Below are 27217 nucleotides of genomic sequence, written 5' to 3'. Positions count from 1 at the left end.
ATCTATCTTAGACAAAAGTAGAAAACGACTATGATGTGGATATATTAATATTACAAAATAAATAGATCGGTAAACAAAAAATTGAAGCTACACAACCGAAGATTCTATTATTACTATATATTACAGATAGGAAAACATAAGGGAGAGAAATAATATGTCTACGAAACTTTGCTAAATCAGATTAGGAGGGATGTATTCGGAAATTGGACCATCTAGCTCTAAGAATAAAATCAACCTCAGACTAAAACAGAGTGTTCCATTCGAAATATGAAAGTATATGGAAGGTTCTAGTTTCCGACAACCCTGTGTATAAAAGAGAGAATAATTAAAATTAAATCGATAACGGAGATAATGCGTTCATATCGTCGCTTATGTTCTAACACCGAGCCAAAAATGACAACTTTTTAGGAGAGCAAAAAAACTGTGCTTGGTTTTCTGTTTGTGGAACAAAATTTTTCTCTTCAACGTATAGTAAGCCCCAGAGCGTTGATTTTTGTTATAAACGTATCTCTTGAAGGTTTCTACAATAACCTACAGAAAGCTTAAAAAATATGGAAACAATCCAAACCCGATATAATATACAGGATTTTCCGAAATCGAATAGGTACGAACTGCCATTTCAATACTTATTTTACGTTTTGAATACGTTCTTGCAAAAATGTCTTAATATGTGCATCCGGATTATGTCCAAATGGATAATTTCAATATCTTAAAACTTATTCCAGCAAAGTAGTGCACATTAGATGACTTTCTTTCGGATGAATTGATAAATAATTAAGATTTAAGGAATCATTTTTTGTTACATATAACAAGACTATTTACGCTTTCTGTTCCTAATGAAGTGCTACTGTACTGTACAAAATAATGCATATTTTACCTCTGTCATCTGTATCTTCCATTAATTCCATAGTTGTTGTCGTGGATTGACCTTCCATAGTCATTAAAGTATTAACCAATGCTTCTGCAGCTGACGATTGCTTATCTGGATTTTTCTTGAATCTAAGGAATTTTCTTTTTGATAGAAAACTTTTATGAACCTGGCTGCCGTCCACTTTATCTGGAATTAAAGAGAATGTTCATAGATGAGCGATTTTTCTGTTGGTCATAAACGCAGCAATAAAATTATGAAATTGATAGTATTAAAACATGGTTGATGAAAAAATATTACTAAAGTTAATAAACAAAGCTAATGAGCTCTAAACTCCAGTTCCAGTTCAAGTTCCAGCACAGGGTAGCTGGTCTTGAAAATAAAAATGATGTTATTCAGTATAAAATACAAGAATTAAAGAAACAATACTTGATCACACAAAGAAGGTTTAGAAGGTTTAGAAGAAATAATTGAGAGAACAAGGAATATTTCCAATTTAAATTGCGCGGTTGTAATTCTCGTGAAAATTTTGAAAAACATAAATGTCACGAAAAACTCTAGTAGTGCACTGATCTCATCATTTGCTAAGACTGATGGAATCAATAACTTCATTGTTAATAAATTAAAAAGTGATTCTCAATCAGATGATAATAATTTATTTATCAAACGTTTGCAATAACAACGTTAGTCCATCTGTAATTTCTTTATTATGTTTCCATTCAACAAATGATTACATAATTAAAAACATTAAAACAATTAATTTTATTGGATTTAGTCGTTCGGCTATTAACTCTTCTTAACTCTTACCTTCCAGATAGATCTCAACAGGTTAAGTTAGATTAAGTAATAGCTAGTAATTTGACGATACAACCCTCAAAGAGCATTTCAGGTTCCCCCTTATGAACATTACACACTTCCAGCTTTTATACTTACCTTGTACATTGTAAATACTACATGTATACCGACGACCCTTAGATTTATTATTCATTCAAACTTTCTAAAACATAGAAGCTTCAGATAAAAAAAATCAAGATCTCTCCTGAAATTACTTCCATCTCTAAAAAAATATCCAAGCCCATCCAAGTGAGTAAAGTGCATGGTTTTTGACCATGAAGGCCAAATAACAGAGGTTCTCAATCGGATGGAATCGCGACTTGGGAATAATATACTTACTTTTAGTGGATATGGTGAATATTTGCGTTTGATAATCGACACCAAATTACGAATGAAAAAACATTTAACTAAATGATACTTATAAATATATAAACGTTTCTCGGTATCTAATACTAACTTGAAGCCAGATTCTGACGAGACGAAGTTCAGAGGTGAGTAATATTTATCCGTCTGGGATATAATCCGATATAGGCCCGAGGTTTCTAATTTGGTATATTCCTCTACATTACAAAAATCAATAATTGATATAAATCATCCATATTTGACTGAATTTTCGTAAATATTTTTAATATCTAGCAATTTAACAAGTTATGTGTAGTGAAAATGCTTGATACATTTTTGCAATCCAAGATAACATTCAGTTGAGGATGCCTAAGTAAATCAGACACAGAGAAAATATCAGATTCAATAAATTATATTCGATTATACTGTCACATTAACGATGGAAAGCTTGCAAAGTAAAAAAGCTCATATCATCTTTGACTTTGTAATCCTGTAGAGTTTCAGAAGTTTAGCGTTTGATCTAGTAACCAAACACCTTATTTGAACTAAAGAGAAAATGTTCAAATATTATACTTACCCAATTTATCTTTGTGTGGTTTGTTCGAGTTATGAGAATTTATTTCTCTTCTCCTCCTTATCCGTTTTCTAGCAGTTTGGAATATTTTCCAGTACAAAATAAATATCATCAAAAGAGGTACATAAAATGTGGAACTTGTGGCGAAAATCTGATATTTGACGTCTTGAGAAACTAAGCACTGCTTCTTTTCGTTTATTCTGAAGAGATAATCCGGATCCTTAAATTGGGGAATTTGAGGGGAGAGAGATACGATCAATGCTATGGTCCAAATAATTATTATCATTACTCCTATTCTGTAGCTATTTCGTGTGTGGATATAATCTACGTTAGTTACGGCCCAATATCTGAAAAAAATATGATCATTATAACTTCGTGTGAGTAACAAATTAACTAACTTAACTAACGTGATGAATTGTCAATTACAGATTTTATGTATCTGGTTAAAGATTGATTTAAAAAATTAGGACATGGAGGGTGTATGAGAATTTCAAACCAAATATGGGATTAAACCATTAACAAGAATGTTTCCAGATTTCAATCGGGATTGCGTCAAATTTTTAAACATTATAAGTTGAAACAATTTCCATTCCTTCCCTCAAAATATACCCTAGGCAAACATTTTGTCTAACAAGTCATCTAAACTTTCTTTGGTAACCGATAAAAACATATACATGTACGTAATGGCCATTTTTTAGGATACCAATTATGGAAACTAAAAAGTTGGTATGTACCAGAATACATTTTCTCAATTTGTGATATTTGTTTTAGTGTAACATGGCAATCCAACAATGTTATGTACCTTGTTAATGTCTGTTGGGATTAATAGTTGTAATGAACTTTTCAATGTTTCTTGTATATATATATATATATATATATGTATATGTATATATTTATGTTTTCGTAGTGGGAGTGTGGCAAAATTAATGCCCAAAGCTCACTTTTTCTAAAATATTTTTCCGAATTTTCAAATACTTATGTGTATATAGAATCAAAAAAAATTTTAAAAGAAAATCCAAATTTTGTAGTCATTCCATCTGACAAAGTTAATTGCACAGTTATTATGAAAGAACAACAATATTTAGATTTATTCAGAGAATTAATTGATTATAATACATCGTATAAGAACTTACTAATGGTCCAACTCTTGTAACAATTAGTTATTGTAATAAATTTATAAAAAAAAATTTCAAAAAAAATTGACAATGGCAGTAAAGACAAATCAACAAATCATAACGGTACTTCTCCCAAATTTTAATGTTTACCAAAAATTCACAAATCTTCTGTTTTAAAATTAGTTTTTTTTTGATAATTTTTTGATCTTGATAGTTTTTAAAAGAAAGATATATTTTAACATTTCGACTAGTATTTATCAAAATATGATATTGACACTGACAATTTGCTTATTTATATTGATTTATAGATCACCTTCATCATGAATATCAAAATAAGGATAAAATCAACTTAGAACTTTGTTCCAATAAGAAAAATTATATATAGCGGTAATCAATTAAATTTATTAGATAGAGCTATAAATTTTACTTAAATTATTCAGATTTTTTTTATTATTTGTAGCTTTTTCGTTCTTACGAATGTGAACCAATTTTAAAAATTCCCTTTTTCGTGTATTAGATTCCGTTTAGTTGATTTTATCCTTATAGGGGATCTACAGATCAATATAAAGCAAATTGTCAGTGTCAATATCATATTTTGATAAAGACTTAAAGAAAAGTCGAAACGTCAAAATTTACCTTTCTTTTAAAAACTATCAAAAAAAAACTGATTTTAAAACAGAAGAGACCTAAAATCAAGAACATTTAGATGATTTATTGAATCACAATAAAAAATAACGAATAAATATATAGAAAATACGGTTTAAAAAGTGGCGAACAGTTAAAATATGTTTTTCAAATTATTAATTGCTACTCTAGTGTACATTTTATTAAATAAATTTTCCATACATGTACCTAAATTTTCAGAGAATTATCTAAATTGGCAATACAGACGAAGGGATAAAATGTTTAATGTTAGACGCACAAAACCGATGAAATTGATTAATACTGCTGGCGTGTATGAGATAATGATTACAAGTCAGGGTTTGAGATGGGACTGATGGTTGTTGCTGTATGCTTTCCTTGTTGTGTTTAGATTGCCTGCTAGAGAATTTACGGCATAATAATCAGTACAGATTACTATACATAAATAAATTTATATATATATTTATATATATTCAGGTCTAAGGGTTATCAAAAATATAATTTTATCTTACGGCACTAAAAATAAAGCTTAACTACCACAAGCAGCCGAGGCGTGAATTAGAACTTATGTCATTTATTAAATTATACCATCTTGAGCATGAAAAAAGGTCTAATTTACATTCATTTAGTGGTGCTTCATTTGAGTAGAGTTCCCTTACGCTCAAAACACAGGACATTTTAATTAGAAGTTTCCTTTGAGCGTTTTATTACGACACACAAAAAAATCTGATATAAAAATCAAACTCAAGATACTTTGGCAAGTTTGTATGTTTCGGTTAACACGTTTCAAGAGATCGAGTAGAACATACCAACCGTAATAGAAAAAACAATCTATTTTGGAAATATTTTCAATTATGATTATAAATTTTAGGTATTGTTTTGTTCTTGAAATACTTCGATAATACTAAAAATTTTCATATCTATGAATAAATGCAACGATTTCAGAGTTGAACCGAAAATTACATTATACGTGTCCGCCTTAGTTAGTTTTGATTCAACAAATTTAATTCACAGAAGCTTCAATATTCTTTATTGACTTTCAAGTAACACAATAGAAAATAGTATCTGATATATACAATTCGATTAAACAAAGCCTTTTCATCTATCTGGAAAATATATTTGGGTATTGATTCAATTATTGTTTAGGGCATTATTTTTGTCCGGAAATAATGAATATTGAAGTGAACTTTCAAACTCAAAGGCAGTTGAATATTTTATTTGGATTTGGAAAGAATCTGGTCTCTTCAAGTATAATATTTTCTATTTATTAAATACAGATTGTTAGGTGCCAAATTTTACAATTATGACGATTCATGATTACATTAGGAAGAGACACTGTTTCATTGGAGAATATTTTGGCACGTTTCGATCGTGCATATTCCCAAAAACTCCTCAAAAGTTTTGTTTTCTGATAGCAAACTTACTTTGTATGAATAAAATTTAGTATTACGTGAGCTTCTGACTATATATTTTTCAAAAATATCCAGTTCCGTAGATATTTGTCGTCCAAATAATTTTGGATCGTATTCTGATTTGAACCTAAGATCTGAAAGTTGAGTTCAGTTTAAGTAGTTTCTGTACGTTCCGAGCCAGTTGAATTTCTTATAGCTGGAGAGTTTAATAAAACTTTCCAACTATTTTATTTAACGAAGCTTTTCTTGTTGATTTTATTCGACCACCACTATATCCTAATATTTAAAATTGGAAGTCGTTTTATCTAGAGAGATCTATATTTCAGAAAACACCAACAATCATATAGAATATTTCTATACAGTGAAAATATAGATATTAAATCCACTGTATTACAAATAAAAAAGGTGTTTTTTTAAGACTACATTCAATATTTTCTTTAAGTTATAGTTACATTCATTGTTAAACTATAGAATATTTGAATATTTAAAATTCAATCGAAACATAAGTTTCTCTTGATAAATAGTTCAGTAAAAAATTATTATTTTTACCTGTCAACAGCTATGGCCACTAAATGCAAAATTGAAGCTGATGAACAAAGAACGTCTATAGACGTCCACATGTCACAAAGTTCTGGACCCATGATCCAATTATTACTTATCTGGAAGAAAAACAGAATTGTAATGTAAACTAAACATGTTTCCAAATTGTGTACATTTTCAACTACAATCATAATGAGGCCTTGCGTTCAATTAGCGATTCTCTTTTTAAATACTGCGTTGAACTGATACAATTCCCTGATAGATCATGATAATCTTGATAAAGACAAAGTTGGACACACACCTACAAAGATTCATGCACTACAACCGAACATTTAAAGTAAACATTAAAATGTAGCTGCAACAGGAAAATATTTTGTCTTTTTTGTAATGAAGTATTGAATGAATAATTTTTTTTTACTGAGTATCATCTAAGAGTACACTTCTCTTAATATGCATCAGTTGCATTTATACTAGTAAGAATCAACTTTATACCGATTGAAGTGGATTAGGAAAAATATTTTGGAGTAGTCCTCTGGTCCTTTCTTCAATATGAGAAACTAACATCAATAATAATACATTCCATTACTAGGGTGAAATATATACGAAAAAATTTTTGAAAAACTTACAGGGTGATACGATATGAGAATATTATCGAAAATAAGAGAAGGCTTTAACAATTCACTACCACCAGTAAAAATATTTACCTAAAAACCAGACAGCAATGCCAGATATGAATCTTATCTAGAATCTCGATTATTTCAATTGCTTAATCTCGTTAACAAACTCTTTTCTTCATCTTATATAGCTAAGGAGGTAGTTTTTTTTTTGCGCTTCGTCTTTACTCGAAATAACTCGTCTGACCTGACGTATTACGTGCCATATTAACGTGACTTCTGGTGTATGACCATTACACTTGGGTTGTATACGTGACACGTGACATGTTGACGTAATACACGACTTTTCAACCCCGTCTATCCTCCTAAGTGCCGATTGCTCCATACAAATTGACGACATCAGATGCTGATACCTTTTTCGCATAAAATTTCTATAATTTATCGGGTTTAAATAGAGGATATTCCACAAGAAAATATTTTACCGATACAAGCTTTTAAGACAGTTGGTATTCTGGTTTGTTTGTGTTATGATATGTGAGGGGGTAGAGAATGTATGTACAATTCTTAATATAGTTGAAATAATCTGAAATAGTCGACGATTCTTCTACTTTTTTTATTGATGTTTTTACTTCAGAGAGTTTTAATGTTAAATTTGTTTGGCAGTCAAAAGTAATAACTTCTGTATAAAATGCTTGAGATCTAAAATTGACGTGATGCATGCAATTTCTGCATAATTCATATGTGATAGATCTAGCTAACTAATAAGTGAATGATTTGTCTTTTCAAAAATGATCTGATTTTATGCAAATGAGTTTATTTATCCAAAATTCAATTGAAATAATATTAGCACTGAAAAATCGTGTAAGATAGTATTATTCACGGTACTATAAAATATACTACATATTTAAGGTCCAAGAATATTTCTAATACTGTAACATTTTTCGTTCCCATTTTAATTTATTGTTAATGATTGTTGATGATTCAAAATACTCCAATTCAAATTTCTCTATTTTCTTGTCAAGAGAATATGAATATGCTTTCTTGATTGTTCGTGAAAATCCTGAATTGTGCTATTGTAAACAAAATAAAAATTTATATAAACAATCGGTTGCGAACTCAAATTTGAGGAAAGCGTGAAAGTGTGAAATGAAAGTTATTTGCTATAGATTTGTCAGAAGTGAAAAATATTCAAAGAAAACCCTAAATGTTTAACGGTGAGCACCTGCTAAACATCAAAATAAATGTTTTCTTTTCTAGGGATATCTGTTAGAGTTACATATTTACCCCATCTATAAAGGCTTCTATGGACTAATCCAAAGACATTATTTGTGATAACTAGAAATATTCAATTTCTATAAATAAAATTTCTCAGTGAAGGGTTTCTTGCATCTGTTTACAAATGCAAACAATGTTGGATATCCACTGGATAAGCAAACTGAGGGTATGCCAATTACTGGAAAGATCTGGTAATAAAAAGGATACTTGATTTTCCAATTAAAATTCGACACTGAATTTTGTATACTCATTGTACTTTTGAGTAAATCGATTCCCGGTAGCTACAGCAACGTTAAATGAGATCAGAAATTAGTACAGAGAGATTGTCGGTGATTTTGAATCGTATTAATTCTTGTAAAAATTTTAAATTCAATATTCAAATTGACGTTGATAGAAATATTGATTAATTGAAATATTGATTCTGATTACTACAGGTATTTTTATTAATTTTTAATTGGTTAGATCATTAATGACGTTGAATTTTTATTGGTTAGATAAGGATAAGTTGTAGTGAATGATGTTCAATATTGATTGGATAATTTATGGGTAACATTAATTTTCAATAGGCTAGGTCGTTATGAATGTAGCTGGTTGGGATATAAATGACAATAAATTTTATAGGTTAGGTCTTTATAAGGTGAAGTTGAAATTTATAGGTTAGGTGAGGTTAGTTGGTTGTTAATGGTGTTGAATTTTTATAGAATTTGTTCTTTCAAAATCTAAAAGATATGCACAAATTATACTAAGGTTATTTAAATCAGTTTTCTTATTAATGCATTGATCATTTTGGGCAATATATGTTGTTTCTAAAAATACTCGTTTTTTTTTCAGTTGTCAACGTCATTCATAATCTAACCAATTGAAAATTAATGAATATTCCTATAGTAACCAGAATCAATATTCCAATCAATCAATATTTCTATCAACTTCCATTTAAATATTGATTTTTGAATTCTATGACTTTATACATAAATTTATACAAGCATTAATACTATCAAAAATCACCGGAAATCTTAATTAATTATTGTAAGAAAAGTTTTGTTATTGTTATATATTTATAAATATGACCATAATTTCAGTCCCGGACGATGAATACATAAATATTCGAAAGTAAAACTGGTCTCTCATAGAAAATGAAACTTTTATAATACAGTGGTCAGTGTTCAATGTCCCAGCCTGTCTTTTCATTTATTTTCGTTTTCTACACCGACAATTTCAGTCATCAATGACAAATTATATGTCAGTTCCATTTTTCCGTAAGACAAAAGTATGAATAAATTTGCAGTCATCTAAATAAATTCATAAATGTTCTAATATGAGGAGTGTGAATATAATGGACCAAAGTTTTGTTGGTGTCGACATAAAATGTAAAGATTAAGATGAAACTGTAGTGGAATAACTTCAGTTGGAGCTAATTCATCGCCTGTCACGAAATAAGATCATTCTTTACAGAACTATACTTTGAAAAATATAATTGGCTCTTCTTCACTCGATGAACTAGATTAACGAGAAGGCATGCCATTGTACTGAAGATACCCAATTAGGTCGAAACGGATCCAAAGATGCTTTTCTCCTTGGAATTGCTAAGGCAAACGACGTTGGCTTCTCTGTCAAAGAACAACTAGTTATGGATTATATTTTAAATTCAAATATTGGTTGACAGATATTACATATATCATCTCTTAACTTAAAAATTTTAGCATTTACAAGATGAATCTTCAATAAATTCGGTCTTTATAATACGACTTTTGTTGGAATACTCTATAAGTACCTTTTTGTATTAATACTCAGCTTTTGTATGCTCGAAAGTGGAGGTATTGTGAAAAATATGTGTATAGAAAGCTACGAAAAAATGCAATCAAACTGTCAAGAGCCAGTATATTTCAATGTTCATAAAGGGTTTGTTCTATCACTGTGACTGCAACCGAAAACGAAGGAGCAATGCTTTTGTTAGGCGGACAATTTTGATGCGGATCTTTTGTATACCAGAGCAAGAAAATGTCACATAACATGTTTGCTTTCTTATAATTTCAGCGTAAAAATCAATGCGTTCCCGCGAATACAAATACTCTATTGCTTATAAGGCATTTATAAAAAAATCTCATCTAACCAACAACTAACATAATCAGATGCATAACCACATAAAAACCAGTTTTACGACTAGGAACTCATGACATTATATGGAAAATGATGTTGTAAAACCTAATAAAACTATTGTATGTCGGTGCGATGATAAATTGAGTTTGAATATTTTATGATTTCTATAGAGTTTGTCTCAGAAAATAGAGAATCAAGAAATCAACTTAAATAGAATGATAAAGCTTTCAATCATTTTAAAACAGATTTTTAGATGTTCGAACAACCTTTCTCTTTGAAAAGAAACATAAAATTTCTTAATCGGTTTTTAAGGGAAGGAAAACAAACAATTACCTTGGTACAAATTTGTGATTATTTGGAATTCCAACATACTTACGTATGGGATTGGTCAATCCTACAATCTAATCCAACTTTCCACGTTATAAGAAGACACAAAATCTTATTCTAAGATTACGAATTGGATACACACCCTCAGTGACCTTTTGTAGCTCGTTATAGCCCGAATCTTCAAGTGTATCATCATCGCAATTTTGTTTTCTCTGTTTAAAATTCACTGGCTCAAAATCAAGTACTTTATGGGGGTCAGGTCATCAAACTACCCATCCATTCGTCAAATCTATCTTTCACAATATTCCTAATCTACATAACTCTTTAATGCTCTGGAAAACAATTCTACATATTTTCCAATAGGGCCACATATCGTGATTTTTTCTTATATTAGTTTATCAAATATCTTCCATCTCTCACGTATATCAACAACTTCAGTTGTAGTTTAACGATTTTCATGCCAGATAAGCCAGTTTTGATAATAATTGAGATGAAACTGGGGAAAGATTGAACTGTTTAACAATACTTGAAAAATGGATGAGTCAAATAAATATATTGTTAATTGCTACTTAAAGTTCTTCAGATAATCAATTACGCTGTAGCACTTCTCTCCGTTTCCTTATTAGACTGCTCGGTTTGTTAATCAATCATGGGGAAAAGGAAGTGAATTTAACGAATTAGTTTCCAATTGTACATAACTAATGAGTTGAGTTTTTGTGAGTATTTTGACACACAATTAATCAGTGGAAGATAAAAAAATCCAAACTCTTATCGATGCTCGATATTAAAATATATTTTTTAACGATTCTATAATACCTTTCACCTCAATATGCATAAGAAGTCTATATTATAAATATTTATTTATTAGAAAACACTGTAAAAACATTTCGAGAGTTACATGGAGAAAATTCTAGAAGGTTATTTTAATAAAACGTAATAGCATTAAATATCGTAAATTCTTTGTCAGCAACAAATTTATTATATATATGAAAAATTGTAAACAACTTGGAGTGTATTATACTTAGTTTGCTTAAGATATTAATTGTAAATTATTCAATAATATAAAATTAATTGTAATTTTGTATTAGATAAATTTTTAAAAACATATTTTTGGCCAAGGGGAGTTGCTCTAACCATTCAACCAAAGCATTTGGTATTTTTGTATACAAGCCAACCGAAGAAAAAAATAGGATTCGTTGGGTTTTCTTGGTTGGTTTGAGGAAATTTTTCCTCTGTGGTGCTGAAGTTGGAATGGTAGTGTGATTAATTAGTGGAAAATGGAAACTAGTAATAAAAAGAATGAAATGACCGATTCCAAAAAAAACGGTTTTTCTCGGATGCGGGGATGTATTTTTTTGTTTTTTTTAAATTGTTTTTCCGTAGTTTATTTTAATTTTTTGGTTCATTTAGGTGAGCGGTTAGTTGGTGGGCGATTACAGCTGCGGCTGCATTATTGTCTATCTCGGCTATTTCGTTGGTGAACTGGGTAACCAAGCTAGAGAAAAACATCAGAAAACCTGTAATAGCGACGACCGACTAGGTGGGATTTAGAGTAGGGCTTTTAATACGCGACGGTATTAAAAACTTGCCCAGTATCTAATAATAACAGGCATGTAGAATTTTCATAGAAATTTCTCAAATACATAAATATATAGTTCTATAATTTATTTATCAAATTGATATCTAGTAATTTTCCAGCATATCTATACCATTGCTGTCCACAGAGTTCTAGTGATCAATTTCTATTTTTTGTCAGATATTTTAGGTTCAACTGTTGTCTAGATGAAATTTCAACTCTGTAGATATACTCCATATTACCATGACCGTACGTATATTCGTCAATGAAGGTGTTATTATATTGTATTGGGTAGGGTACTGTAGGATTATTAGAAGATTGTTATGAAGGAAATCAGCAATCTAAATTTCTAAATTAGAACATTTTTTTTATGATAACTCTACGTCACCAAGTAAATTTAAAAATATTTTCTGATCAAATATCAAATGTTTGCTAACGGTATTGATTTTAGTGTGGGAACACATGGTAAAATTGTTAATGTAACTATTATGAATTAACTTGTGCATAAATTACGTTTGTTTCATGTTTCCACATAAATTTGAGTACATATTAGGTATTCAAAATCTTTGTCATTGTTTCTAATTTTGTAATAAGTAGGTTCACAGAATGTCACTGCCTCCATTTATAATCTTAGCATCGTACTATTCTACAATTTTTATTATTTGTGTAGAGTTTATGATAACATGTCAGTGAATTTTCATTTTTTAGTTGAATCCACCATATTTCAAAATAATCGATACGTAATCTTCCAATTCGGTCACAAATTTTGTTTTGTCCAAAGTATACTACTATGTCAAAATAAGAGGTTTTATCACATTTATACGAGTTCGAATCATGATAAAACAAATTGAGTGGGGATTCAATATTAATTCCAATTTGTGCTATAGCTCATATACCGAATTGGCGGTCTTTATGATTAGCATCTCGCTTCCAATCCTGCAAAAGTGGCATCTTGACAGCTTCTAAATCAAACTCCTCACGTAAAATCTTTCATAAAGTCGAAAATGGCAACGAATTGGTTGACTTGGATCTTCTTTAATGGTTCCTTGTGCAGAGGCTATAGTTTCTTCATTTTTAATCGAATTAGCCACTGAGAATAACGATTAAGTACTTCATAAGGTGCGTGATAAGTTTCACGAACAGAATCATTAGTTTAATAAAAAATTTCAACAATTTGCAAGCATTGCTCTGTCAATTCGTAATGAAATATCAAACCAAACTAAAAAAAGCAGCTTTCAGCTGTTAAATGGCTTGTCAAATAAAGCTAAGTTGTTAACTTCTGAAAAAACACAACTCTGGTGATTGAAGGACTGGAAATGTAAAAAAAAAACATGAAATAATGCATTGCACGAATATATTTGTGATTAACACGTTTTTGGCCGACTAGAGTCAGGCAAAATAAACCATTAAAAACAAACACGACAACAATTATGCCCCAACCCCTATTTTTTAAATCGTCAATACTTGATTTAAGACCTAATTTTTTTTTATTAGATGTGACCGAAATTTCTATCCATACTGCTATCATATTCCATAGATATTTGCTAATAGAGTACGCAAATGAAATATTTATAGTATGTACTATACTTTCTCAAACATCCATTGATCATAAGCGGGGAGTTCACTTGAATAATGAAATTCGTTTTCTTGTTGCATAACTAGTAGCGGGTTTATACAAACTCACCAAATAAAGGAAAATATAGGGAACTTTGAAGTTATCTCTTCAAAGTGAAACGCTTTTGTTGAATCATCAACCTCGAAATGCTTTTAACTGTAACTGCACAATAAACTTAGAAGAATACCTATCATTTGTATTCCGCTTGGATTTGGATTCAGCAGACGAAAACATTCGAATTAACCGTAACTTGTTTTTCTATTCTACTTATTTATCCGTGGAATCCGTGTGAAGCTGTTTGTTTGATTTTTATACGCATGGTGACAATGTTAACAAATGAATAATCCTCAAACATGGAAATGAATCAGTTTTAAATTTGAAAACTGTAGTTTATGAAGACTTAGACATATTTGATGAAGATTCAATAAAGTAAGTACATTTTAAGTTGGGATGAATTAGACTATAGCCAAATTGTGAAAAAAAGGTTATGACAAAAGTCAATTCAATTGGTCTTGCTAATTTGATACAGATAAAAGTTGTATATATATAATAATAATAATAAAACCTGTTAGAATAGCAAAAATTAAAACAGTATTCTAAGGTCATAAGAATTTCTATATAATAATGAAATGTAACTAGATCCACGCAAAGGAGATCCCATTACTACCGATACCAATGTGAATGTCTTCAGCTTATGTTTCAAAGATGTTACACAAGTATTTAAACAATCAAAAGATGATACTAGAAGTAGTCACCCATGAACAAAAACAAATGCAACAAGCAAATTGAGATGAGACTTGGATATTAAAGTACGATCCTAGGACCTGTTAAAAAGTCAGCAGTTTCTAGAAATGTCTTAGTTGCTATTGGAGTCACTGTTGATCATTTGTTCCTATATCCACGAGCCGAAGGGAAATCGTTGTGTGTCGCCAGGGTTTACAAATTCTTGGGCGAGGTGCTCTCTCTTTGTTTTACTCGCGCCTACCTTACCTTTGGTAGTTGATCCGTTTTCTCTTAACCATAAGTACGTATAGACTGGAGGGAAGATTCAGGAAGGTGAATATCGAAACAATAGGTCTAACGATAACACTCATATTGTAACTATAAAAACTATAAATGTGTATATAAAGTGTATATAAATGAAAAATGATTATCTGTGCCGAATCGAATTTTTAAAGTGTTCCTTTGGGTACAGCTTGCCTTGCAGCCTTGACCTAAGCTGCTTGTTACCTAGGAAGAGAAAATTTCGTATCAGCACAGATAGTAATAGAAATTCGATAAAATCCAAGCCTTACTATAAATAATATATAATAAATTTCTAAATATTCGAGAAATACCGGTTCATAAATACAGACGTATACAGATATATGATACTCTATCAACACTTATTCTATTATAAACATAGAATTTTCTTCGTTAAATGTTGAACCCATGAAAACTCGGCCTGAATCAAAAGCAGAAAAAAATCAACACTCTACTTACATGCAAATCGTTAAGTTTGCTGAATGTATCTTTATTATTTCGGTCAGTATGTTTACGTATCCATACCAACTCTTACGTAATTTGCAGTCAGGACTTCATGTGGTTAAATTATTTCAAATTATTACCCCTTTTTTTCCGGTTAATCTTTCATATGTCCATGTTTATTACAATATTAAATTTTCATCTTAATCATAATGCAGATAAAAAGCCAGCCCTGTCTACACTATGTCTATTGACAGCCGTTGCCTTTTTATTGTATAACGTTTGCCAGGAAGGTTTACGGGGGAAAAATGTCTGGACACGTTTTTGCTTTCACTTCGTAAGTGAAATGTTAACAACGTGTCAGGTCAGTTGAGCTGTGAGGATTACATGCGAATACCGAACATAAAAGAGGATTCTGCACCGAGAACTCACTATAATCTCGTTATAATTGGGTGTATGTGTCTAATGTAAACCCAAGTTTCACTTGAAATTGATTATAATTTACGAAACATTGGTTATTTTGTGAGATATGTCAAAACATTATATTAATATTAACTGGAGGTTAAGGAACAAAAGAATAATATTAATCAGCTGCGAAATAGATTCTAACCCTACAATTTTTATCAAAAGTAGTCGAAAAACTATCTAATGCATTGGATGCGTTTATAACTTACAGGATACACACAGTTTTTTCATAACTATGGTTAGTTGATATGTGGTTATTTTTGAGTTAATCATCTGAAGGTTTCCATAATAAAAGTAAATGATACTTATAGAAAATGACTCAGATTAACTTAATCCAATATTTATATCAAGTTTTCTATTGTTAGAATCAGTAAATGCTTTGTATATATCACATACCGATATTAAAAATTATTCGCGAATATCAGTCAATTAATCTGTGATAAACTGTAATTTAAAAAATTGAAAAATTTTAATTGATTTCAATAATTACTAAAAAGGGGAAAATTCAAATTACGTGAAATCACAACTATTTTTTAGTTCGGTCTTAGTCTCAATCTTTGGGGCCTTGATATTCAGGAATTAATACTTTACGACTAGATTCATATTAACCATAAGTATTAATGAAATTTCAATAACATTCAAACTTTAAGTTTATTTGTGAATTATTTCTATTGTTTCATTTTCATCGCTAGTCATAAGATTTTTTCTTTTAGACTGAAACTGGCCAATAACTTTTTATTTTTGTTTTTCTTCAAGAATTTTTTATTGTAGTAATTACTTAACCTAATGAAATGCCATTAAGCCAGCAACACGTTTCCTCAGTAAATAGCGAACCTCACCATCTATTCAAAAGACTACTAAACCGACTTTGATGAATCTTGTACTGTTCAGTTGGAATCAATCTCAGTCAACTAGTCAACTATAAAAAATTACAATCTGACTTTTTGAGGAAAACCTACATAGAAATATAGAAATATATATTTAAGAAATTGGGAACATATGGTTATGAACTCGTCGACAACTTACACCGCAAAGCTGGTTCTCTCTTGTTATAATGGATTTCTAGAATTTGGAGAAGTCGCGGCGTGTTTGATATGCTTTTTATAAATAGCGGCGAGTTGTTTACGTTGTTTTCTTAGAACTAATTTCTGATAACGTTTTCTTGTTTATTTTCTAGAATTCATTCTGGGTATATAAAGGAATTGGTTTAGCGGAGTGAGCTTATAATTAAATGTCATAATGAACGGAACGATATAGAAAAGTAATGAATGTGAATTTAAATAAGCTAGTTAAGGATTAGTGATAAGTTAATTATTATATAAGTTAGTGTTTAAATAAATTGAATAAGTGAAAGACGTGTTTATGAATTCACCCTACTGATTGAAATAGTATAAATGTTTAGAAACTGCTATAGACTAACATATACAAAAAACGCTTGGAAATTACCTACATGTAGGTTGAATTGATAACGTTTTTTTGAGGACCAGCAAAAACAACAATTCTTATTTTCATGCTGATGACATAATAGTATATTAAAATGTATCTTCCAATTATTCTAATGTATTTTTTCGATATCATAACTACTTTTCTCTTGAATGAAATATTTTGAGATCTTGTATGTTTCAGTGCAGGTTTTAGATACTATGAAACTTTTTATCCTAATTGACTTTTTAAATCTTGATAATACTTGATTATTAACTTTTCCAAGCGTTTTCAAATGGAATACACTACAAAGATATAAGATATATATATATATATATATATATATGAGTATTTCCGACGTTTTTAACTATCTTACATTAGTAAAACAATAGATCTTAATGTGAAACTCTTTTTTTTATATTATCAACCAAATCGTCCCATTGTATCAAAAGCCACATCAAAATTTTCATTACTTGTTGCTTTCAATTTAAACACGATTTATTGTAGTAGATCCATTATTTGAATTTATTTCGAAGCACACTCTGGATATCGTCACAACTCAGTGAGACTGTATAAATAAATATTTTCTAGCGAATTTCCTCGAAGTGGATTGCGTGATATATTATAGACATATTCCAAGACCATTCATTCTTACAAATTTGAAAAATAATTTTGTATTGAAGAGCTGCAAAATAACGAAAAAGTCATCATAGGCTTATAAATTAAGTAGTATTCATGAAAATAATGATCTAAACAACTTTTTATTTCGCCATCAGACGCGAAAAAATTGAAAATACACAATTACTTACTCCCTAAAATATATGGTTTACCAAAACTCCACAAATCTGACATTCCCCTTCGACCGATTATTTCAAGTATTCAAACTCCTCTCAACCCATCATATAATTATTAAAAAAGTGTAAAAGAAAATTCCTTCACATAAGAAGTCACGGATGAAATATATGAAGCAAAGAATGAATCCTTCCAGTCTCATGTTTCGAACCTGCTGAAGACCACTCCTTTTGGAATGCTACAAAAAACTTAAAAGACCGACAGTAAGCAACTCACCTTTACTAAAATCAGATATGACATGGGCTCGTACAAACTTAGAAAAAGTCACAGTATTTGCAGAACACCTTTCAAATATATTCTCAGCTCCAGATAATAATAACGATGAAAATATGAAAAGTTATCTTGAAGCACCATGTCAATTATCTCTATCTTCAATGATATTTACCCCGTCAGAAGTTCAACAACAAATAAAACTTCTAAATCCCAAGAAAGCTCTTGGGTATGATCTAATACCAGGCGAGCTACTACAGAAGCTACCATGAAAATTAGTGTTGCTATTAACAGTAATCCTTAATAGTATATTATGCCTCCGATACTGTCCAATACAACGGAAGTATGCTCAGGTTGTTATGATTAAAAAACCTGGCAAACCTGCAACAGAAGTTAGTTAATATCGCCCTACAAGCCTACTCCCAATAATATAATATTAGGAAGACTACTTCTACGTAAAATCCAAACAGTTGTTCCAAAAAACAAACTCATACCACAGCACCAATTCAACAATGCCACAGGATAGTTAACATAATTAAAACAACCCTCGACGAAAAAAAGGTGTGCGCTGGAGTTGAAGATACGTACACAAATTACCATACAATAGAATCTGGAGTATCTCAAGGTAGCGCTCTAAGCCAATTTCTGTATCTGATATTCACAGCAAACTTTTCAAGCACAGACGATACCTTCATAGCAACCTTTGCAGATGACACGGCAATCATGGCAAATACAAAATCATCCAAACTTGTTACAAAATTGACAAATGTTCATTGATAATATTCTCATTCCGATAAAACCAGTTGTCAAATAATTAGGTTTGCATTTAGCTGAAAAACTTACATGGAAAACACATTAAAAACAAGAGAAAACTATATTCATACCAATCTGGTCATATGGAATAGAACTATGGGGATGCAGTAAACCTTCAAATTCCAATTCAAACACTCCAATAATAGAAATTAATGTTACCAACAAAATGAGTGAAAAAAGTTAGATTCATGATCATTTATCGAACAAAAGAGGTCCTTGTCATAAAAATATGGAACTCCTTTTTTTACCAGATAGACATACTCAACAGTTTTCCATTATTTCAATGAATGAAATCAGAATTTTAATTGTTGAAATTAAAATGTAACGAAATCTGGGCTATGTTATGTTTTCTAGTTTTCTGTACAACTCATGATTATAAAGACCAATAAGAAGAAGTGTTTAAGCGATTCTTTAATATTTGAATTGCCCGTAAATTTGTTGATTAGTAAATAGGTTATATTATTTTCTCGTACATAAAAATAGATTGTATTAATGAGCTTCTATTATATCTTTATTCTATTCTATTATATCTAAGTATTAGATAATAACGGAATATAATATTTTATAAATAATTTTTCAGCCTTTATGCACAATTTGGAGCCTTTCGATAAGAAAATATGGAGTTAAATAGGCAATATTCGATAAATAGATATATCAGGTCAGAATAAAAATGAGCGTTATATGTGGTGAAAGAAAACTCATCAAGTTGATAAAAAGCGAATTGTTGAATATTGAATCATTTTCCATTACCTGGATCGAGATGTATCTATTCAACCAATTTTTGCCACCTTCGAAACATTCATTGATATGAAATTCCCTGCAGAAATAAAAGTGGATATGGAACGTTCTAGAAGAGGCGCAAATTCATTTTCTCACAATTCTTATTGAATATTCTATTTATTATCACCAACAAAAATCTGTTATAAAATGCATTTATTTTCCATTTGAGTTCATTCAATTGATTAAATTGTGATTGTTTGAATTTTATGAAAGCAGACAAATCCGTATGAAATTATTTATTCATTTACCATGCAACTATCAATATTTTCCCATGTTCATATCCTCTTACGAGATTCAATACACAAGTAGTACCATACCTTTAGCTTGCGTGATCAAAAATTCCATAGCATCCATTCATCCTTTTGGAAGCTATTTTGTCGTCTATAAATTTCTGAGAAGTTCATTGACTTTCACAATTTTTTGATTGTTGAGTTGAGTTGTTGAGATTAGGACTATGACAAACGTAGGATAAATAAGATTAACACTGATGCAAATCATTCTTCACCCCAGAAATATTTTGAATCTCATGAAAGCTGGCATCGCATTAGTAAAAGGTATATACTTCTTGACTAAGTTTTCCGTCCATGAAGTAGATTTAATCTGCTTTCTATTCATGGAAACAGAAAAGATGTGTACTCCCAGACACAAAAATCAGTTAATACATTTATTTCATTTTTATCGGTAGTTTTATTTAAGATATTAAATAAATAAACTTGTTAAATTCCATTGACTCTTCTTGTTTCTTTAAAATTCATTTGTTTTGCAATAAAATTGATTGTAGTATCCATTTATTTTTCAAAAATAGCTCTTGATTATTTATAATCGTTTTCGTTTTGGGAATGTGGCAAAATTAAACACCAAAGTGTACTTACTTTAACTCTTCATGTAGTCTCAATACTTTTACGAATGTTCATACAAATATCATTCGGTATTATGGATTATTATGTTTTATTTGGTACAAAAATCGGACAGTCGTACGAACAATATTTGGGATTAAGATATGGATAATTATAATTTGTAAGCTATATTTGCAATATATTCACCTGTATGTTATTGGAAACATATGTTGGATATAATTACCTTAACTTGAGGAAATCGAGTCTATCAGTTGATACTTTTTCCAATCTAATATTATTATTATTATTATTATAGTAATTCTAGTAAGCATAACACAAGTTATTCAGCATACATTGAAAAAACAATATGAAATAATTATATATACTATAATTTATTTATTTTATTGCACTATAACCAAAGCACACTAAAATCGAACACTGAACCATTTTTAAGTTGAAAAATGAATGTAGTTTTACAAGATGTGTACGAACAATTGATCAAGATTAATAATCTACGGTGCTTGTTCCCTACTTTCATACTTCAACGAGTCTACTTATAGTTGATGGGGATATTCAAATGATGGTGTGAGTTATTAAAATTTTGAATCTACTATAGTCCTGATTCAATTGATAAATTTTGCCACCTGGTAATAATTTTTTTATATCTATATAGTACATACTGAATGTAAAGGAATGTATATTTGGATAAAAGAGCAATTTGAAATTAGATTAATAGTTGTTTAATAGAGATAGTCAGGAATCGACAACTATTATTCAGTGGGTATTGGCATAAACGGAATAGTTAGTTTCAGGAGACTCGCATAAACCGCAGTCTATGCCCGAGAGTTATGGATTAGTACCTACAGAGTTATAATTTTGCGTAACATGGTCTTCTGGGAAGCTCATACTTCAAATTAGGAATTTGAATTAGAATTGTACCACATACACTGGTAATGTGTGTAAATAGTTCTACTGAAATAGGTATAAACGAAATTTGTGATGTTAATTTCCTCCAATTTCGCTTGATATTTCACATATAATTGGGTTTCTGTCATTTGCGGGGAAAATTTACGTGTAATCGACATTGATCAACTATAATACTAATATGCCATAACGTTTAAATATGCGAGACTCAAGTTTAGAAAATTTCATTTATTTAGAAAAATTTTCTTGTACTATCTTTAGGGAATATCTTGATAGTGATTTATCATGTGAATCGAGAATATACAATTAGCAAATTCTAAACTAAACTAAACTAAGTATGTTCAATTGAAACAACAAACTATTATCAAATTTTCTCTAGTTCTATTTTTTGATGATGAGGCATTTTTCTATCAATATTTTTTCCTACATTTGATTTTGGATATTTTCTTTTGCTTCCTAACTGGGGTTATCTGTTTAACATTAAAATACATTCTGAATTTTCAATACAACTCTTCTCATCTCAAACAAGCTTTCCAAGTAAGTACACAACGGTTATAAACTTTCCGTAACTTTCAACTTAGAAAAGACCATATTTATGGAAATATAAACTTCCACTTCTGGCCGTGTTCCAAGTAAAGGTTCATTATACAGATTTTTGAATGAAAAATTTATTTCATCACGCTTTGGGAACTTTAAATGTGATACGAATTTTTTGATACGTTCTTTTAAACGAGGATATTTTAAAATGGAGTTTGGAACGGGTTCCTTTCTCTCGTTTTCATAGTACATGCTATAGTACAAGAGAATTCAACGGAAAAGTTATTTCCGAGTTCCTTCAGCCAATTTGAAGACTCTCTTCTCAAAACCTTGTTCTTTTTATTTTAAAACAAATTGATTGATTTGTTTGGAGAAATGAGATATTTTGAGGTCAAAACAAATCCAAAAAAATGAAGGGTACTTGAACACAAAGGGCACATACCTTGAGAATCTGCAATTTACAGTTTAGACAATTATTGAAAAAAGCACTAGCGGGAGAGATAAGTTCATAGAAGAGTGGAATGTTGGTCGTTGTTATTTTTTGATCTAGATATGATAGGTAGAATTCATTCTAAAAATAGACAAGAAATAGGAGAGATTGCAGCAGAACGTATAAAATACGGAAATAAAAACATCAATTATATGGAAGACTGTAAGATGTAAGTAATTGAAAATTTCCGGAATAAAAGCCGTTTCAAGTATCAAGTACACAACAAGACGAGGAAAGCTTATCGACTGTTGAGAAATTATTAATACAAAAAACTATTACAAATTCTTTTAGCAAACAAGTTTCATTGAAGATGGTTAAATATTAATACTGGATCTTAAATTTTGAATACCTCATTAATGAGAAAATGGAATTTTTTCAATACTGCAAAATAGTGAATTGGGTAATTATACACTTTCACGGTCACCTGGTTTTTTGGCTCTAGAAAATCGAAAAATGGATGGATTTTAATGATCTTGGTCTCAAAATGTTCCATTTTACGGCGGATTTATAAAAAAAATACGAAAATTAGAAAAAAATAAATATTTTTTACAGTTTCATGACTTTAAATGCAAAAAAATGACCTTCGTAACTGTTTCTGACGTCGTGGAATCAAGTTCGTATATTTTTTTTTCGCAATTTACATAAAAAAAAATGAATATTTTGAAAAATAAAAGTTTTTCTACTATTTAAAACTATTAAAAACCGCAAATTGAGCCACTACCCCCATGTTTTTCATAAATTCGTCGTAAAATGGAACATTTTCAGACCAAAATTATAAAATTTATCTATTTTTCGATTTTTAATGGTCCAAAAACTATTAACATTGAAGAATATAGTACGAAACTATTCACGAAAATTGATTGTTTTTCATCGATTTCGTTTTAAGCTATAAAAACTGAAAAAATCATTCTTTTTGGATTTTTTTTTTAAATTGTTTATTAATTTATGTAGAATACAAATAAAAATATAAGAACTTTATCTGATAATGAGATAATTTTTTGTAAAGGATTATTTTGCAAAACCGTTTTTTTTACGATTTAAAACAGTAAAACTATGAGAAATTTTCATTCCAGCTATTTCTACTAATTTTTTTTTATAAATCCGCCGCAAAATGGAACATTTTGACACCAAGATCATTAAAATCCATCCATTTTTCGATTTTCTAGAGCCAAAAAACCAGGTGACCGTGAAAGTGTATAATTACCGTGAATTGTATATATTCAAACCCTTTCCATAATCTATTTTTCACACAACTCCAGATTTCGTATCCAAACGCGGGTGTGTGTATATAAATTTCTTTATTCTCACAGTAACCTCGGCATTCCTGGTGTATACTTGTACACGTTTTTTTTTTCAGTAAACGGTGTTTCTTGCGTAACTTGTGTTATCGGATCTCTTAAAAATGTTGCGCACAAACCCACTCGAAATTCTTTCGTGAAAATTTAAAAATATCCTAGAGTCACTTTTCGGAATACTTCGTACTCAGGTCGTCTCGGCAAACGTGTACTGCCATTGTTAGAAACTGCTGAGATCTATGGGGTAGCATTGTATTCCACTTAGTCGTGTGTAATAATGAGACACATTATGGTTTATTTCAGTTTAGTCCATGCCCAAGATTCATAATCTAGGAGCCAGCTAGTTATTTTTTTAGCATTTTTTACGTTGTCTCCCTCATAATTATGTGTCTTTTCTATTCTAAAATCGTTAAAATACAGTATTTTTTTTTATTTTTCCATGCTGCAGTTGAATCCACTTCAGTTTGGAACATTTTTTTATGGATTCTACTACACCAGCGAAAAAAGCGCTGAAATTTCAACTATCAAGTAAAAAATATATAATAAAGTTTTAGTACAAAAGAAAATTCTAGCATTTTATAAAGACTCAAAACGTTGGATCATATGCAGAATGTTTCATTAAAATTAGAAAACTAGTTTTTTATGTAAGGACTATTTGTTGAGAAGAAGACACTACTGAAACGAATGTTTCTCTAAATTAGCGCTTACGTGTTTATTGTCTAATTCATTCTATTTAGGGAAAAGCTACAATTTTACTTGTACTAAAATGCTAAGAAGATCGTTTCGTTTGCTATATGATAATTTTTCGTTCACCGAGCTGATGAAACTTTGGGATTCATTTAATACTTGATTAATACGTAGACATTTAAATTACTGGCAATAGCTCAAAATTTTCGGCCTTAATTTATCTTAAATTTATAATGTTAAAAAAATATCCTTCTAAAATCAAAGGAAATGTAAAAACCTGCTAATGTTTAAAATGTACAAGATATGTTATGAATGATGGGGTCCACACCGATGGAGCAGGCCATAAGCTAAAGCAGGAATAATTCTCAAAGGTTTAAATATTTTGGGATTATCAACTAAATGGAGATGATATGAGACTGCTTTCTATGGCAGTTAATTTATTTGGATTAATTATATCTGTTTGATATTTTTATATAAAACGAAGAAAATATTTTACTTTAATGAAACTCATGGATTGGACAATTTTTTTCAATAGATTGAAGCTAAACTTAGTTTAACATTGAATATTGGATCGCGGAGAGAATATTTACAGATTGTGTTTAATGATAGTAGTAAATCTCAGAAGCTCGTCATGTATAGTTGTATTTTTTCAACAATCAATCAATAATAATTGCTGATCTTCTACTAGAACCAATTAGTCCGAAAATACCGTGGAAGAATCAAAAAGATGCCTTACTAATGGAACCCTCTTTCCAGACACCGAGGGATCCATGATGTCTATCCAAGATCAAGTTATCATTACTGACAACTATAAAAAGAATGTGATTAATGATCCGAATATATCAATCCGAGATATACAGAAAGTGTCAGCAAACATCAGAGACAATTCAACATATAGTGAGTTAGCTGATACTGACTATTTGCATCGGTATAATTAAGAGTGCAGCATCATTCATTAGAAACTACCCAACAAATCCTTACCTGGAAAGGTGACGAATAACCGACCCGACATTGTGGTGGTTGATAGATGAATTAATTCAGTCCTTCTCATCGGACACTCACAATATTCTCAACTAATACTAGAGTTATGGATATAATTTTGTAATAGATTATTGTCATTCCTTTTAGAATTTAGCGGATATACGACTGGTGTAATAAAAGAAAGCGTTTGATAGAATGTAGTCCGCAAAAAGATTTCTTATCCGGTGAACAACGGGTACAAACCAATAAAATCCAAATAACAGAGTTTAAAGTTACTTCCCTTCTTTAATAATTAGTAGTATGGCGGAATATATTAAGACTTTTACATGGATGTTTGGTACATGGTGACTTACCCGTGTACCTTTTTGAAATAAAGCTTAACAAAACATGAAAATGTTTCAGCTATGGTCCTAATTTAAAGAATGAGTTATTATTCATGCCGAAATTTTCAGTGAAACATGCGTAGCAAATATAGAAATCCACAATTTATGAAGCTTTTACTGTTTTACTTCAAGCTGTTCCAAAATGTTCTTGTTTAATCCTAATATAATGTTCAACCCTTTTCAGTTCAATTATAAAGTTGAGAACATTCCACTTTATTAAGGAATGTTCACTCGAATTTGATAGAAAACAAATTTTTAGTGAATTATTCCATATTTATGTTTAAAAATACATATTTATAAGATATTCTGTTAATACTCATATTCATAAAAACCTGCAGATCCTTCAAAATACGAAACAGAATACTATAAAATAACAACATACATTTAACGAGAACGGAAATGCCCCTTCCTCAATCACGATACCAGAACAAATAAAAGTTATATAAGAGTTGTTGTTGTGTTTTTTTAATTACGAGTATTATTTTTCAAAATAACATCAATTTAGATAAACTTTATTGTATAGAAACCAACATTTGATCAACGGCAGGTATATATTTTTCAATGTTTTTCTTAGATATAATTTTTATTCAACGCTACCTACTTCAAATCATAACAATCATAACGCGTCTTCCAGTTCAGTAGTAAAAGCAATTTCCATATTTTTACATACAATTTCATTGTAATATCATCGTAAAATATATAGGAGAGAATGTCTATTAGAAGAAGACTGGATGTTAACCTATTTCATTATAATATATGTAGGTTTATTCCTGTGTAGAATTCACAATTATTTTCTGATCTGAATAATATTTATTAACTTACATAGTTTCTTCAATGATAATCGTATACGTTATATAGAGTTGCCGTGATCAGTGATAAAGTTATAACGTTTCGAACCGGAACTTGAAAAGACGCCGATAAATTTGAATTGATTTTACGTTGGATGTATTCCTATCCATTTGTTTTTCAAATGCGAAGTTATTTGTGGGATATTGAAAAGCTATATTTCCTCTTTCTTTTACTTATGTGATAATTGGAAAAAAGGGAAAAATCCTTTCAAAAACAGATGAAAGCGAGTTATTTTTAACTTTTTTCTTCTAAAATATCTCTATTTTCAATAACCAAATAAATAAAAGAAAAAAAAGCTATGGAATTATAAATTTCGGTTTTCGAAATTTATTTTAAAAAAATTTTATTTTACAATATTTGAATGAATACAATTAATCTCAAGATCGAACTAATTATAA

General features: G+C 29.9%; 1 protein-coding gene across 2 annotated transcripts in view; it reads right to left on the bottom strand.

Annotated features, from left to right (window-relative positions):
- LOC130450793 (5-hydroxytryptamine receptor-like) overlaps window positions 1–27217 on the bottom strand; it is a 251655-nt gene that overhangs the window by 8379 nt on the left and 216059 nt on the right. For both annotated transcript variants that reach the window (XM_056789424.1, XM_056789423.1), the window contains 3 exons: window positions 6337–6446; window positions 2622–2965; window positions 878–1057 (listed from right to left, as the gene is read on the bottom strand). In XM_056789424.1, coding sequence (XP_056645402.1) covers window positions 878–1057; window positions 2622–2965; window positions 6337–6446 — 634 coding nt within the window. The remainder of the gene's footprint in view (window positions 1–877; window positions 1058–2621; window positions 2966–6336; window positions 6447–27217) is intronic.

Source organism: Diorhabda sublineata, chromosome X, assembly GCF_026230105.1.
Source record: "Diorhabda sublineata isolate icDioSubl1.1 chromosome X, icDioSubl1.1, whole genome shotgun sequence".
Taxonomy (NCBI): domain Eukaryota; kingdom Metazoa; phylum Arthropoda; class Insecta; order Coleoptera; family Chrysomelidae; genus Diorhabda; species Diorhabda sublineata.
The sequence above is the reverse complement of the archived record's forward strand: the minus strand, read 5'-3'. Positions and strand labels throughout refer to the sequence as shown.